The 14946-nt window shown below is 44.2% G+C and overlaps 1 protein-coding gene across 1 annotated transcript in view; it reads left to right on the top strand.

Annotated features, from left to right (window-relative positions):
* The window catches only part of vps16 (VPS16 core subunit of CORVET and HOPS complexes), a 20642-nt gene extending 10874 nt beyond the window's left edge, over positions 1 to 9768 (top strand). Inside the window, exons 2-25 of the mRNA XM_079296628.1 lie at positions 3 to 193; positions 797 to 885; positions 1077 to 1168; positions 1586 to 1714; positions 2726 to 2870; positions 2941 to 3056; positions 3226 to 3348; positions 3433 to 3488; positions 3664 to 3753; positions 3952 to 4123; positions 4191 to 4322; positions 4429 to 4556; positions 4734 to 4769; positions 5097 to 5205; positions 5295 to 5429; positions 5551 to 5659; positions 5734 to 5831; positions 5962 to 6066; positions 6162 to 6239; positions 6410 to 6496; positions 8464 to 8546; positions 8768 to 8864; positions 8951 to 9054; positions 9134 to 9768. Of these exons, the coding sequence (XP_079152754.1) occupies positions 144 to 193; positions 797 to 885; positions 1077 to 1168; positions 1586 to 1714; positions 2726 to 2870; positions 2941 to 3056; positions 3226 to 3348; positions 3433 to 3488; positions 3664 to 3753; positions 3952 to 4123; positions 4191 to 4322; positions 4429 to 4556; positions 4734 to 4769; positions 5097 to 5205; positions 5295 to 5429; positions 5551 to 5659; positions 5734 to 5831; positions 5962 to 6066; positions 6162 to 6239; positions 6410 to 6496; positions 8464 to 8546; positions 8768 to 8864; positions 8951 to 9054; positions 9134 to 9275 (2505 nt within the window). The 5' untranslated portion in view covers positions 3 to 143 and the 3' untranslated portion in view covers positions 9276 to 9768. The remainder of the gene's footprint in view (positions 1 to 2; positions 194 to 796; positions 886 to 1076; positions 1169 to 1585; positions 1715 to 2725; positions 2871 to 2940; positions 3057 to 3225; positions 3349 to 3432; positions 3489 to 3663; positions 3754 to 3951; positions 4124 to 4190; positions 4323 to 4428; positions 4557 to 4733; positions 4770 to 5096; positions 5206 to 5294; positions 5430 to 5550; positions 5660 to 5733; positions 5832 to 5961; positions 6067 to 6161; positions 6240 to 6409; positions 6497 to 8463; positions 8547 to 8767; positions 8865 to 8950; positions 9055 to 9133) is intronic.
* The last annotated feature ends 5178 nt before the right edge of the window (positions 9769 to 14946 follow it).

Below are 14946 nucleotides of genomic sequence, written 5' to 3' on the forward strand. Positions count from 1 at the left end.
AGCCACCAGGAGGCGACATCAACAAAATGCTGTTTAATGGACCTTAGAAGAAGAAGAAGAAGAAGAAGAAGAAGAAGAATAAGAATAAGAAGCAGCTGATCACCTGACTGAGTTAAACCCAGAATGATCACACTGAAGACAACATGTCGTTCATCACAGCCAACTGGAACCCGCTGGGTGAAGCGTTCTATCGGTCAGTTTATCTCTGGGTTACTGGTCAGACAGCAGTTAGCATTAGCAGCTAACGTTAGACAGCAGTTAGCATTAGCTTTTTGCAGCTAACAACACACTGCAGCTGTAGCTACATAAGCTGTCATTACATGTTAGCCGTTAGCTCGCTGTGGGCTGCTAACGTGACTCTGTTAGCCTGTTTGTTAACGTTAGCTATCTGTTAGCTGTCTGTTAACCTGTTTGTTAGCTGTCTGTTAACCTGTTTGTTTGCTGTCTGTTAACCTGTTTGTTAGCTGTCTGTTAACCCGTTTGTTTGCTGTCTGTTAACCTGTTTGTTAGCTGTCCGTTAACCTATTTGTTAGCTGTCTGTTAACCTGTTTGTTTGCTGTCTGTTAACCTGTTTGTTAGCTGTCTGTTAACCTGTTTGTTTGCTGTCTGTTAACCTGTTTGTTAGCTGTCTGTTAACCTGTTTGTTAGCTGTCTGTTAACCTGTTTGTTAGCTGTCTATTAGCCTGTTTGTTAGCTGTCTGTTAGCCTCAGGTTGAAATTTTTAAATGGAGTCTGGTGAAAAACAGAAGTTTAATATGAGCTGAAATAATTAATCATCATGTTTGTTTGTTTTCAGTAAAAGTGAACTTTATGAGATGAGCTGGAACCTGAAGGACGGACTCAGAGACTGTCTGGTGTCTGCAGCTCCTTATGGAGGTCCAATAGGTAGACACGCATGTACACACACACACACACACACACACACACAGATGGTGTCTGCAGCTCCTTATGGAGGTACACACACATGTATACACACTAACACACATACACGAATGTACTCATTATAAACATTCAACTATAACAATGAAAGGAGTAACAGTGTTTTCATAAAGTGTTGATGTTCCATTGTGTCTCAGCTCTCCTCAGAGAACCTCACAGACGTTCTCCGAGCTCTCGTCCTCAGTTAGAGATTTATTCTGCGTCTGGCGTCTCCATCGCCAGCTTCCCGGTAAACTCACCTGTCCTCATGAACCAATCACTTCCTTCTTCATTATTAGTGTTATTATTGTCTCCTCGAAGCAAGGAAAGGAATCGAGGAGATCCGTTAGAAAACAAAGTGTTCTCCATCTTCTCCTCGCTCCTCTGGTTCTACCAACGTTCTCATGTGGTGGAACCATGTTTGTGTTACAGCATGGTATTAATCAGTAACACAATAACGTATTACTAATATACATAAAGACTCATGTACAACTTGATGCTGCTTTCTATATTTCTGTAATATCAGTCATTTATTAGAATAAGAAGGCTTTTCCTAAAAGTTGGGTGGTGTTCGTGGTTAGATTCCACTGAATTATGATAATACTGTCTGGTCTGTAATGAGCTCCCCGTCTGTCTGTCTCTGTACCCGTCTGTCTCTCTCTTTCAGTGGAAGAGCGGTCCGGTGGTCCACTTGGGTTGGACGGTTAATGATGAGCTGTTGTGTATTCAGGAGGACGGATCAGTTCTGATCTACGATCTGTTCGGATCCTTCAAGAGACACTTCAGTATGGGACAGGTCAGTCTGATAACTAGTCTGTTACCATGTTAACTAACATGTAGTTCGTTTGTTAGAGTTAATGTTGTGTGCTTGTTGTTGTAAACAGGAAGTGGTCCAGAGTCAGTTAACATGTTGTTGTAAACAGGAAGTGGTCCAGAGTCAGTTGGTAACATGTTGTTGTAAACAGGAAGTGGTCCAGAGTCAGTTGGTAACATGTTGTTGTTAACAGGAAGTGGTCCAGAGTCAGTTGGTAACATGTTGTTGTAGGCAAGGCAAGGCAAGGCAAGTTTATTTGTATAGCACATTTCAACAACAAGGTAATTCAAAGTGCTTCACATAAAACCATTAAAAGCATCAAAACATAAGGCAAAAGAAAAGGAGATTTAAAAACAATTAAGAACATTCATTAAAACATTAAAAAACAGTACAAGAAATAAAATGCAGTAGTAAAATGCAGAAATGCAGGAAATTGATTAATATATGAATTGAATGTGGTTCAATTAAAGGCAGCAGCAAACAGAAAAGTCTTCAATCTTGATTTAAATGAGCTGAGGGTCTCAGCAGACCTGCAGCTGTTGTAAACAGGAAGTGGTCCAGAGTCAGTTGGTAACATGTTGTTGTTGTTAACAGGAAGTGGTCCAGAGTCAGTTGGTAACATGTTGTTGTAAACAGGAAGTCGTCCAGAGTCAGTTGTTAACATGTTGTTAACAGGAAGTGGTCCAGAGTCAGTTGGTAACATGTTGTTGTTGTTGTTAACAGGAAGTGGTCCAGAGTCAGTTGGTAACATGTTGTTGTTGTTGTTAACAGGAAGTGGTCCAGAGTCAGTTGGTAACATGTTGTTGTAAACAGGAAGTGGTCCAGAGTCAGTTGGTAACATGTTGTTGTTGTTGTTAACAGGAAGTGGTCCAGAGTCAGTTGGTAACATGTTGTTGTAAACAGGAAGTGGTCCAGAGTCAGGTGATAACATGTTGTTGTAAACAGGAAGTCGTCCAGAGTCAGTTGTTAACATGTTGTTGTTGTTGTTAACAGGAAGTGGTCCAGAGTCAGGTGTTAGAAGCCAAAGTTTTCCACTCTCCTTATGGAACAGGGGTCGCCATAGTAACTGGCTCATCACGCTTCATCTTGGCGACGAATATAGACGACCTGAAGCTCAGAAGGTTACCTGAAGTCCCAGGTAGGTCACACCTGTTCACCTCTTAATCTGGGTTATAGTGTTGAACTGAATCTAATCTGTCTGTCTGTAGGTCTACAGGGGAAACCGTCCTGCTGGGTCGTCCTGAACCAGGACAGACAGACTAAAGTCCTCCTGTCCAACGGACCTGAACTCTACATCCTGGATAACACGTCCTGTACTGTGGTGGTGAGATAGTTAGTTAGTTAGAAAGGGACAGACGCAACTAACCTCACCTGTCTGTTTTCCACGTCCTCCAGGTCTCAGTCTACATGCCATTGTCTTTTTAGTTTTACAGACGGGTAAACAGGCAGGCAGGTAACTAACCTCACCTGTCTTTGTACCCGTGTGTCCTCAGTGTCCTCCGGGTCTCGGTCCTCAGGCCGGCAGTGTCGTCCACATGTCTGTGTCTTTCAGCTATAAATACCTGGCTCTCTTCACTGACTCTGGACACCTGTGGACAGGCCCCTCCCATCTCCAGGTGAGCTGCTCCAACTCACTGTTTGAGCTGACCTGACGGGGCGGTGTCTGTGTGACTGATTGACAGGTGCTTCTGTGTCTGCAGGACAAAATGAGTGAAGTCGACACTAAGAAGTCGACCCCTCCCAAACAGATGGTCTGGTACGTCTGTCTGTCTGCTTTTATGTTTACCTATTTAACCTGGTTATCTGTCTTATGTACCTGTTTTAGTTTGTACATCTATACCTGTCTGTTGGCCATCTGTCCTCGTGTTTGTCTGCTTCTTACTGTTTACCTGTCTGAGTACTGACCGGTCTCACTATCTGTACCTGTCCAGGTGTCGCAGACCAAAGAGTCAGCAGCCGTCTGTGGTGTTGATGTGGGAGAGACTGCTCATGGTGGTCGGAGTGTGTCAAGACACCATCCAGTATCCTTTAAACCAGTTCAGACTGGAACCACAACCCAACTAGGTCAGTCTGGTGCTCCAGGTGTTCATTCTTGTTCTCCCGGAGCTTATTGTTCTGCTGAAGCTTGTTTGGGTTCTCCTTGGACTCGTTAAGCTGGTTTTATGTTGAAGACCCTCTGTCTGGTCAGGTGACGGTTGACCCTTGACCCTTGACCTCAGGTTCCCCATAGAGGACCAGTGTGTTTTGGTCGGAGAGCTGGACGGAGTTCGCATCATCAGCTCGACCAATCAGGAGCTGCTTCAGGAGGTTCCTCTGGTCTGTCAAGACATCTTCAAAATCGCCTCCATGTCTCCTGGAGCTCTGCTGCTGGAGGCCCACAGGGAGTACGAGGTAACAACAAAGTCCGTCTCACTGCATGTTTCTCTGATGATAACTATTTCAGGTTTTTTTTGTGTAGAAGTCAAGTCAGAAGGCTGATGAGTACCTGAGAGAGATCAAGGAGCAAAGCATGTTGGGAGAAGCAGTCCGACAGTGCGTTGATGCAGCAGGACACGAATACGACACAAACACGCAGAAATCCCTGATGAGGGTAAGAACCTCCACCGGGTTCTGTACATTGTGTCATTGTTCTAAGGTGGGACATGGTTTGTTCTGTACTATTGTTCTGTGTTCTTACACTGTCGCTCGTCCACTAGGCGGCGTCCTTCGGTAAGTGCTTCCTCACAGACTTCAGTCCCGATCCGTTCGTGTCGACCTGCAGAGAACTCAGAGTGCTGAACGCCGTCAGAGAGGTCAGCGTCGGGCTGCCGCTCACTCACACTCAGTATCCTCTGACTCAAGTGCATCATGGGACATGTAGAGTACCTTTTTAGTTTGTGTAAAATCTGCTTTTGGTCTGTTGTGATTGGGGAGCTAGTGACTCCCCATGACTGATGTCATCATCTGATGTTTGACCACCGGCCAATCAGATGGTAACGAGCTCCTTGACATCTGACCTCAGATTCAAACAGCTGACTCTACAGGTGCTGATCGACAGGTGAATCAGCTCATCAAACCTATCTTTCTGTCTCACCTGTCCATCTCTTTTGATCTGGAGGCGACTGTGGCTAAGTGGAGAGCAGGGCCGCTCTTCAATCAGATGATCGGCAGTTCGATCCCCGGCTCCGCTAGTCGCATGTCGATGTGTCCTTGAGCGAGACACTTAACCCCCCAAAATGTCTCCCGTTGCTGTGCCTACGGTGTAGAAATGTGATAGAATCTGGATTGTAAATCGCTTTGAATAAAGCGTCTGCTAAATGGATGAATGTAATGTAATCTGTCGTCCTCTCACCTGTCTGTCTCTCTGTACCTGTCTGCCTCCCAGGTTGGTGTATCGACAGTTTTATCCATTAGCGATAGAAATGTGTCGTTACCTGAAGATTCCAGATTATCAGGGAGTCAGCAGAGTCCTTAAACACTGGGCTTCATGCAAGGTATCCTGTCTCACCTGACTCTTCTCAGTCTGCTTCAGAATGTTTGGCTGCATTAACACTGCTCGTTACTAACTCACCTGTGAGTTCAGGTGCAGCAGAAGGACCTATCAGACGAGGCCATAGCCCGAGCCGTGTGTGTAAAGGTGGGAGACTCACCTGGTGTTTCTTACTCGCACATCGCAGCTAAAGCTTACGAATGTGGACGCACTGAGCTCGCCATCAAGGTAACAAGATGTACCTGTATTGATTAGTGTTGTATACACACACCGTGTGAGTTCTATACCTGTGTGTTACCTATATAGAAACGCACACATACTGACTGTCTTCCTTATACCTCTGTGTCAGCTGTTGGACTTCGAGGCTCGCTCAGGTGAGCAGGTTCCTCTGCTGTTGAAGATGAAGAGGAGTCAGTTGGCTCTCAGCAAAGCTGTGGAGAGTGGAGACACTGACCTAGGTGAGTGTCTGCTAGCCCCGCCCACCTGTCTGTCAGGTAGATGACGTCACCTTGATGGTTTCCTGTGTTCCCAGTTTACACAGTGGTAACGTACCTGAAGAACGAGATGAACAGAGGAGACTTCTTCATGACTCTGAGGAACCAACCTGTCGCACTGAGCCTCTACAGACAGGTGCTCTTCATCTTCATCATCATCACTGTTATTATTCTGTCCTTTGTTGATTCTGTAGCTGTTGATTATGTAGCTATTGATCTGTAGCTGTTGATCTGTAGGTATTGATTATGTTGTATTTCTGTCTTAGTTCTGTAAACTGCAGGAAACAGAAACTCTGAAGGACCTTTATAATCAGGATGATGACCACCAGGAACTCGCCAACTACTACGTTACTGCTAGTTATAGAGAAAAGGTACCAACAGGTTTATCTCTGATGTGCACTAAAGAACCAGACCAAGACCACCTGAGAGTTGGATCTAGGTCTGATTCCTGTCTGTCTGTCTGCAGAGGTTAGAGAACCGTCTGTCTCTGCTGCAGAGTGCTGTGGATGAATACAACAAAGCCAAGAACGAGTTTTCTGCAAAGGTAAAACTCGTATGTATGCATGTATGCATGTGTGCATGTATGCATGCATGTGTGCATGTATAAAATATACGATCAAACTCACACAAATGCTCTGTTTACAGTTGTGATCAATGGCTCAGTTTAATAACAGTCAATCATTCACAATCTAACTTTAAATATTCTGTCTACAGGCTACAGAGGAAGAGATGCGTCTCCTACGTTTCCAACGCAAACTTGACGACGAGAAAGGGGCGGGGCTACTGGAACTATCTCTACAGGTATTTAAAGGGGTGGGGCTACTGGACTGGACTGAGTAGTTTAGTTTCTCTTGGTCCTCAGGTGCCTCAGGTCATTTTAATTTGACTGACTCTAAGACTTTCTCACGGACTTTGAGGCGCTCTCCCGCGAGTTAGTGATGTCCCACTGTCAGCTCGAGTGTTTGAGGCTCTCTCGCAGACATATTGAGCCCTTTAGGAACCCTTTCCATAAGGGAATTACCCACAAATCATTGTAATGTGACGTTAAACACGGGGTAACCAGTGGACGCATGGAGTTGTGCCTACGGTGTAGAAATGTGATAGACTCTGGAAACCCTCTTGGAGTGTGGAGTCCAAAGCTTAAGCAAGAGAGCAAAAGTTGAACAGAAGACAGAGCAAAATGTCATTGCTTACATACAGTCCTCCACTACAAGCGGATGTAGGAGGCGCCTGCCTCTAGCGCATGGCCGCTGAAGCGGGGACGAGCTCTGCAGAGTATGAGAGCAGCAAAGGTGGGGGCTGACCATATTTGGGTAGTCAGTGTTTCCTGCCTCTAGCAGCGAGCTCTGCGGTGGAGGATCTGCAAAGGTGGGGGCTGACTGTGTTTGGGTTGTCAGTGTTTTCATATCCTGACCGGCACAGCCGTCAACAATATGTTGCAGCAAAGTGCTGTCCCGTTCATATTTGCTGCTCCTCCCGAGTTTGGTGACGCCAATTCTGACTGCGAGGAACCTGGGTGTGACCCTGGACGACCAACTGTCGTTCTCAGCAAACATTGCATCGGTTACACGCTGCTGCAGATTCCTGCTCTACAGCATCAGGAGGATTCACTTCCTCACTGAGGAGACGGAGCAGGTGCTCATCCAGGCTCTTGTCATCTCCCGCCTGGACTACTGCAGCTCACTACTTGCCGGAGCTCCGGCGTCGGCCATCAGACCTCTGGAGCTTGTCCAGAAAGCTGCAGCTCGCCTGGTGTTCAATCGCCCCAAGTTCTCCCACAACTTCCCTTCTCCGTTCTCTCCACTGGCTCCTGTAAGAGCATCCAGTGTGAGACTCTGGTGCTAGCCTACAGGGCAGTGAAAGGAACAGCTCCTTCCTATCTCCAGGTCGTGGTCAAGCCCTACACCCCCGCCCGACCTCTTGGCTCTGCTGCCTCGGGGCGATCGGTCGCCCCGTCGCTCAGAGGTCCCTGCGGCCGATCGATCCGGTCGCGTCGGTTTCCTGTCCTGACCCCTCAGTGGTGGAATGAACTCCCCACTGACCTCAGGACAGCAGAGTCGCTGCCCATCTTTCATCAGGCTACTCTTGAAGGAGTACTACCCCGAGCCTTCCACTTAGCACTTACTTAGCCTCCATTGTATTCATACTAACTTATTGCACGTATCGTATTCATATTAGTTTGTGGCACTTATTGCATTCGTTTGTTTCTGCACTGTACGTTGGCTCTGGTTTCTGCTCTTAGATGCTTGTTTGAGGAAAGGACATGCACTAAGGACTTCTGGTGACTAGTTGTTCTCTCAAACCGATATGGAATACACTTGTAAGTCGCTTTGGATAAAAGCGTCTGCTAGAAGAAGAAGAAACTATTTTTATTGTCTTATACATTTTTACACATACACGAAATTTGACGACTCGGCAGCCCGGGGAGCCGGGGGTTCAGTGTATTGCTCAGGTACACTTTGACACGTCCCAGTCGGGGATCGAACCGTTGACCTTCCGGTTCCCAGACGACCCTCTTAATCCAGTGAGCCACGGTCACCCCCAAAATGCCTGTAATGTAATATTTACACCATCTCAAGCCCTCAGTCTCTCACACTCACCAACTCACCAGGTGGCCTCAGTGAGTCCTTCAGGGTTCAGGGTCTGAGGCTTTAGGCGGACGTTTGGGTTGGGCCAATGACCTTGTTATTACGTCTTAATTTGAACAAATGATACCAGACAGGATGTAGTCACAGCCTTTCCTGTGATGTCACTTCCTGTTTGTCCAGGCGACCATGGAGGCTCTGCTGGCTTTAGGACTCCACAAACAAGCAGAACAGCTGTACAAAGACTTCAGGGTACCTGACAAAAGGTGAGATGCTGCTTTTAGCTTCACGATGCTAGAACACACGTTGATATGGTGATCCAGTAAAGCATATGAAAGATATTCTCTCATTGTTCTAGTAATGCATGACGCTCTAAGATGCTCTAAAACCTCTCTGCTGGTCTCACCTGTCCGTCTCGCTCTCTCTCGCTGTCTCTCTCGCTCTCTGCCGGTCTGTCTGTCTGTCTCTCGTTCTCTCACCTGTGCAGGTATTGGTGGTTAAAACTGAAGTCTTTGGTGGAGAAGGAAGAGTGGGAGGAGTTGGAGAAGTTCTCAAAGAGCAAGAAGTCTCCTATTGGCTACCTGGTAAGCCACACACCCTTTAGCCTTAACCTTTTAAATAAAAGATAAAACTACGTTTCCCATGATTCTTAGCATTGACTCTTCTTCAGGCGTTTGTTGAAGTGTGCATGAAGAGTAACAACAAGTACGAGGCCAAGAAGTACGTTTCCAAGGTCACGCCTGAGCAGAGAGTCAAAGCTCACCTGGCCGTCAGGTAAGACTCAGAGCACCGGTGACATCATCACTCAGGTGAGACCCGACCACTCGAGTAACTCTTCTTCTCATCCAATCAGTGACCTGGAAGGTGCTGTAGACGCCGCCATCGAGAGGAAGAATGAATCTGAGATGGGGGCGGTCCTCTCCAGATGCTCCGCCTCCGACCGCCTGTTGATTGACAGGTTGAACCGAGCCAGACCCTCAACTGCCAAAAAGTGATCCTCTGTTCAGAGTGGGTGAACAGAGGCAGCTGATGGTGTGCTGCCAAATAGTGATCTTCAGCTAAGAACCAGTTTCTTCTTCATGTGCTTTAATGTCAGAACTGACACGTCTGATCATGTTATTGATCTGTGGTGATGTTTTCTTCTTCTGTGTTTCTGTCTCAGCCGCCCTCCTGTTCATATCTATCTTATTTTATTGATCACTGATCATTTGCATCACACTTGTCTCGTTTCATTTGCTGCTTCAAATTCAAAGCCCTCCACCAGAGAACCAGCGGTTGTTTTATTGTGAAAAGCTACAGGAAATGTGATGTTTATCTGATGTTTGTTCTGCAGACTTTCTACATTTAATGTTTTTGTTTGTTTATATTCTGCTTGTTTACTGTAAAACATGTGAATCGGATCAGATTATTTTTATCATTTGTTTTGTTTATTTCTTGTTTATTTTACTTGAAGTTTCATCGTCAATACAAAGTTGTCTCTGGAGCTTTCAGGCCCGTGTCATGGTCTTCCTGATGAGATCACATGAAGTATTGTGATGTTTGTAAATCAGTTTAATATGGAAATGAAGAATATATCGACGAGAAAGAATACTTTATCAGGTCGGATCCGTTTCATTCATAACTTTGCTGAGTCGGTATTTCCGTGTTTTGTGGGCGGAGCCATCGGATCAGCTGATCCAAAGTAACAAAACAAAGTACTTTGATCCGGTCGAGAGTTCTACTACTTATAAATACTTCAGAAGGAAGTAACGTTACTGCGGACTGTAAGTGATCATGTACGTTGTCTTTTTTCCTCGACTGTGTACGAGTACACGTTGTCCTAAAGTAGTACTGCGTGTGTTTAAAAGTATCTGAAGTCCAGCGGTTTAAAGACTGACTCGGTCTGAAGAGTGACGTCAGAACTCTGTCACGTGTTTCCAAAGTGATCGATTTTGAGCCGAATGTAGAAAAGTCGAAAGATTGTCTGACGTCAGTTGAACTGCTGAGCAAGGCAGCAACAAAAGAGACGGAATGTTAACGGAGTCTGATGAGAGAACTGCTGAGTCAGCACCTGTTGAAAGTATGAAGTACCGGTACTATGTTTTAGGGTTCGAGCAGTATAGTATGCAGTGGCGGGCGTCAGGGCCTGCAAGGCCTTCTCTGCTGGCCGAAACAGAATCACAAAGCTTAAAATGTAAAAAAAAAAAATTATTATTATTTAATAATTTTTCTTAAAATATCTTATTTTCTCATTGCACAGCTCCTGTCTTCCTCAGTTGCTCTGCTTCCAGTGCAGCTTGTTTTAAGTAGAGCTTTTATCCAATCAGATTTCACCTCGGTGTCTCTAGGTAGAACAGAGCCAGAGGCCTGCAGAGTCTCACCTGCAGCCAGTGCAGATTAAAGTGAACGGGACGATGTTGTTGATTGTCAGTGTTCAACCAATCAGATCTCTAGTTTGACATGTTGGGCGTATTCTTTGACGTGTCAGAGCTGCTAGCTGGCCTACAAGTACGTGATTGGTCAGTGGGCTAGCCTGACGTGTGGACGGTGACAATCCCAAAATCTGCTGCCTCTGTGAGCGGACATCTTCAGCCTCAAACCATTAAAACGTATTCAAGAAATACACCTGGGGAGGCTCCACTGTCTTCACTGGCGTCCATGAATGGAGAAGGACTTCTTACTGGAACTACAACACACGGATGTACTGAACAACCGTGAGATTGAACTCTTTGTTAACAAAGAAAGGAGGATGGACTTTGTCTTTAAATAGTGAACAGCAGCTCTGGTAAGTTAAATGCGTTTGTTTTTACATCTGCAGTAGCTTTAATATGCTTGTTTATATATTATTATTTGTACAACTTGTTTTTATGAAGATCTTTTGGCGACTTTTCTGGTGTTTTGACGTTAAAGCACGTACGTTCTGCACTGTCGTGAACGAGCAGCGGGAGCTCCCGCGAGCCCCTCCCCCGCCCCAAAGCACTCACAGGCGCAGAGTCCCAGCTGCTGTCAGAGCAGAGAGGAGACGCTCTATCTGCAGGTGTTTGCTTCATTTTGACGCAAAACTAATAAGCGCAGCTGTGTTTCAGCTGCAGGACAGCAGTGAAGGCCCAGGTATAACATGCATGGGCCGCCACTGCAGTACTGTGTATTAAAACGTTCTTTATCCTAGTATTACTGCATATTCTAGTGTCAGGTAGTATCACAGTACTGTAAAACATGTGCAGTACTTATTGTCTGTACATGTGGTATTATGTAGTGCAATGACATCTAGTGGTACTACATGTATGTTGAGTTATTCCACGTTGTATGTATACATGTAGTATCTTAATGTGGTAAATGTAGAGTACAGTGTAGTACTCTACTAAAATAGTACTTAAAATGTTACTACACTATAATGTGTAATGATATATATTAGCTTGGTACGTAAACATGCAGAGTATTCATGTTATATGTAGTACACAGTGTAGTACTAACATGTACTGTAGTCATATAGTACTAGTATATTATATAGTACATCACAGAGTGCTGTATAATAGCGTAGTACTTTTTAGTACTCATAAAATGCTCGTATAGTATTTTTACAACATATTGTGCAGGAGTTTATATAATATGTGTAGTAAAGTATGTGGTACTGAAGTGACAGTACTAGTTTCAGATATCAAATATTAATTGACGTAACATTTAATACTCTGTGTAGTCACAATAATGAGGTACATTATACTACTAAAACGTGTAATTATTTATATATATATATAGTATTGTATACTATGTGGTATATTTGAATACACTTGTCTATGTAGTACACTCTACAGTACCATAGTCATACATTATGTTGTACGAGTAGAGTATGATGTATAGTTAAAGCCATAATATGTACAGAAACAAAATGCTGACAGTCACTTTGTTTATTGATCGTTTTCTCTCTATTGTTAAATGAACCATTAAAATGCATGATTTACACAGTATGTGTATTAATAGTTCCTTTTTAAATCTACCGGTATATGGGGACACTGCTACATGTAGTACTTTATATAGTGGAATGTTATGTACTCTAGTGTGTAACATGTAGTAATATTAATTTGCAACATGTATTGTTATGTAGTACTTTGTTGTACATTTTACCACTAGAATATATGTGTGTGTGTGTGTGTGTGTGTGTGTGTGTGTGTGTGTGTGTGTGTGTGTGTGTGTGTGTGTGTGTGTGTGTGTGTGTGTGTGTGTGTGTGTGTGTGTGTGTGTGTGTGTGTGTGTGTGTGTGTGTGTGTGTGTGTGTGTGTGTGTGTGTGTGTGTGTGCGCGTGCGCGCGTGTGTGTGTGTGGAACCGAATACGTTACGTACGTTTAAAAAAAAAAAAAAAATTTAAACCTTTATTTAAGCAGGTAGTCCCATTGAGATTAAAAATCTCTTTTGCAAGATGTAAGTAACAATACTACATAACATTAAGGAGCAGTTTTTGTTTTTGATGCTGATGTGTTGCTAAGAAGACACCCCAGAAGATGAGTCACTCAGGTATAGTTCCATCATTGTTCAAAGTCAAAGAATAACTTCATGATGTCAGTTGTAATGAATGAATATATTTTAAAATCAAGTACATTTCTCTGCATTTAGTTTTCTACTGTACCGAACCGTACCGAACCGTGGCTCCACTGTATCGTACCCAACACAACCGTGAGTTTTGTGAACCGTTACACCCCAAATATATATATGTGTGTATGTATATATATGTGTATGTCTACTCTTCATCACTATGATGCTGTAACTCAGGTGATGAAGGTGACCCAGCTCTACTCTTCATCACTATGATGCTGTAACTCAGGTGATGAAGGTGACTCAGTGATGTCCAGTAGTCTCCAGTGAGAGCAGCAGCTGCTGCTGGTTGTAACGCGTGGCTTTAGTCGTCCTCTCCTTTTACACAACTCGTGTGTTCTTCTGCTGACGGTGCGTCTTGAGGCTCATACGTGACGTCATTCGCTGAGATCCTAAAGCTGCGTTCACACCAAACGAGACGTCAACGTTCCTCAGACCGACATCTCCCACAACACTCACCTGCAGTTTGTCTGCACTTCTCTGTAGCATGTTAGCTTGTGTTGCTTGAGTTTATCTCTACTTCTCTGTAGCATGTTAGCTTGTGTTGCTTGAGTTTATCTCTACTTCTCTGTAGCATCTGTTAGCTTGTGTTGCTTGAGTTTATCTCTACTTCTCTGTAGCATGTTAGCTTGTGTTGCTTGAGTTTATCTCTACTTCTCTGTAGCATGTTAGCTTGTGTTGCTTGAGTTTATCTCTACTTCTCTGTAGCATCTGTTAGCTTGTGTTGCTTGAGTTTATCTCTACTTCTCTGTAGCATGTTAGCTTGTGTTGCTTGAGTTTATCTCTACTTCTCTGTAGCATGTTAGCTTGTGTTGCTTGAGTTTATCTCTACTTCTCTGTAGCATGTTAGCTTGTGTTGCTTGAGTTTATCTCTACTTCTCTGTAGCATGTTAGCTTGTGTTGCTTGAGTTTATCTAAACTCCTCCCACACGCTGCACCAACGCAGTCTGAAGACTTCCTCCACCGCTGCCAGTGAGCAACGCACTTTACTAATAATAAGAAAACAAACTGCGTTAACGTGATAATAACGCGTTAACTTGCACAGCACTAATACACATGTATATAATGAGCTACTTCTTTTCAATGTTAATTTAAATAGTTTGTTAAACTCAGTAGTTTTGTTCATTTAATGTAAATTGTGTTTATATTACTGTAAACCTGTTGCACTGAAGCATCAAATGTGTCAGTCATGAGACATTCTTCTCACAGGGTTAAAGAGACTGACATCATGTAGACACGGTGCGTTTTATTTAAACCACCAAGTGCAGAATCACCAACAACCAACAAACACAGAACGAGCAACGCTACACAGCTTTCTAGAAAATGTATGTACACGTAGAAAACGTTGTGCTGTTTCACTTTTTTCCTTTTGTTTTAACTTCAAATTATGTTTTATGATCTTTAATGAAAAGGCGAAGGAGGGGGGGGGGGTGTTGATGTCAGAGCAGACACATGGGTGTCTTCGATGTGGTACTGGACTCTCTACAGACCAGGAGGGACTCCAGAAGACTTAAGGACAACTCTACCGGTCTGTCCTCATTTTCTGTGTTTTTCATTGTCCATCCAAGTTTGTCCTTGTTGATCCAGGTGGGTTTATTTTGACCTGTCCAGGTCTCAGGTTCCATACGGACAAGAACGCCTTGACGGACAAGCCTGCAGGTATGTGTAAAGTACTGTTGGTCCAGGTTTGTCCATTTGTCCAGACGTGCCATGATTCTGTCTCTTTCTACAGGTGTGTCTCTTTATGTCCTTCCAGGTGTGTCCTGAACTGAGCCTCAGCAGCAGACCGACTTCATGTTCCGGACCGAATAGTTTCCTGAATCGGGTCAGTACATCGTTTCTTATTTCAAATCTGGATTCATGTTGGAATGAAAACTGTTCTTGATGGAGACAAACTGATCAAAGTGGGAAATGTGTTTTCTTGTTCTGTGTCTGCTCCAGCGCCCCCCCACTGTGACAGTTCAAACTGCAGTACACACCTCAGCCTTGAGCTTCAGGTGATGCGTTTTAAAAAGCAACGGCAGAATTCAAACTTCATCGCTCGAAGTTTCTGAATCACATACTTATTTAATGTGAATATTGTTTTGAAGTTTCTGCTGC

Source organism: Melanostigma gelatinosum (assembly GCF_949748355.1).
Source record: "Melanostigma gelatinosum genome assembly, chromosome: 24".
NCBI lineage: Eukaryota > Metazoa > Chordata > Actinopteri > Perciformes > Zoarcidae > Melanostigma > Melanostigma gelatinosum.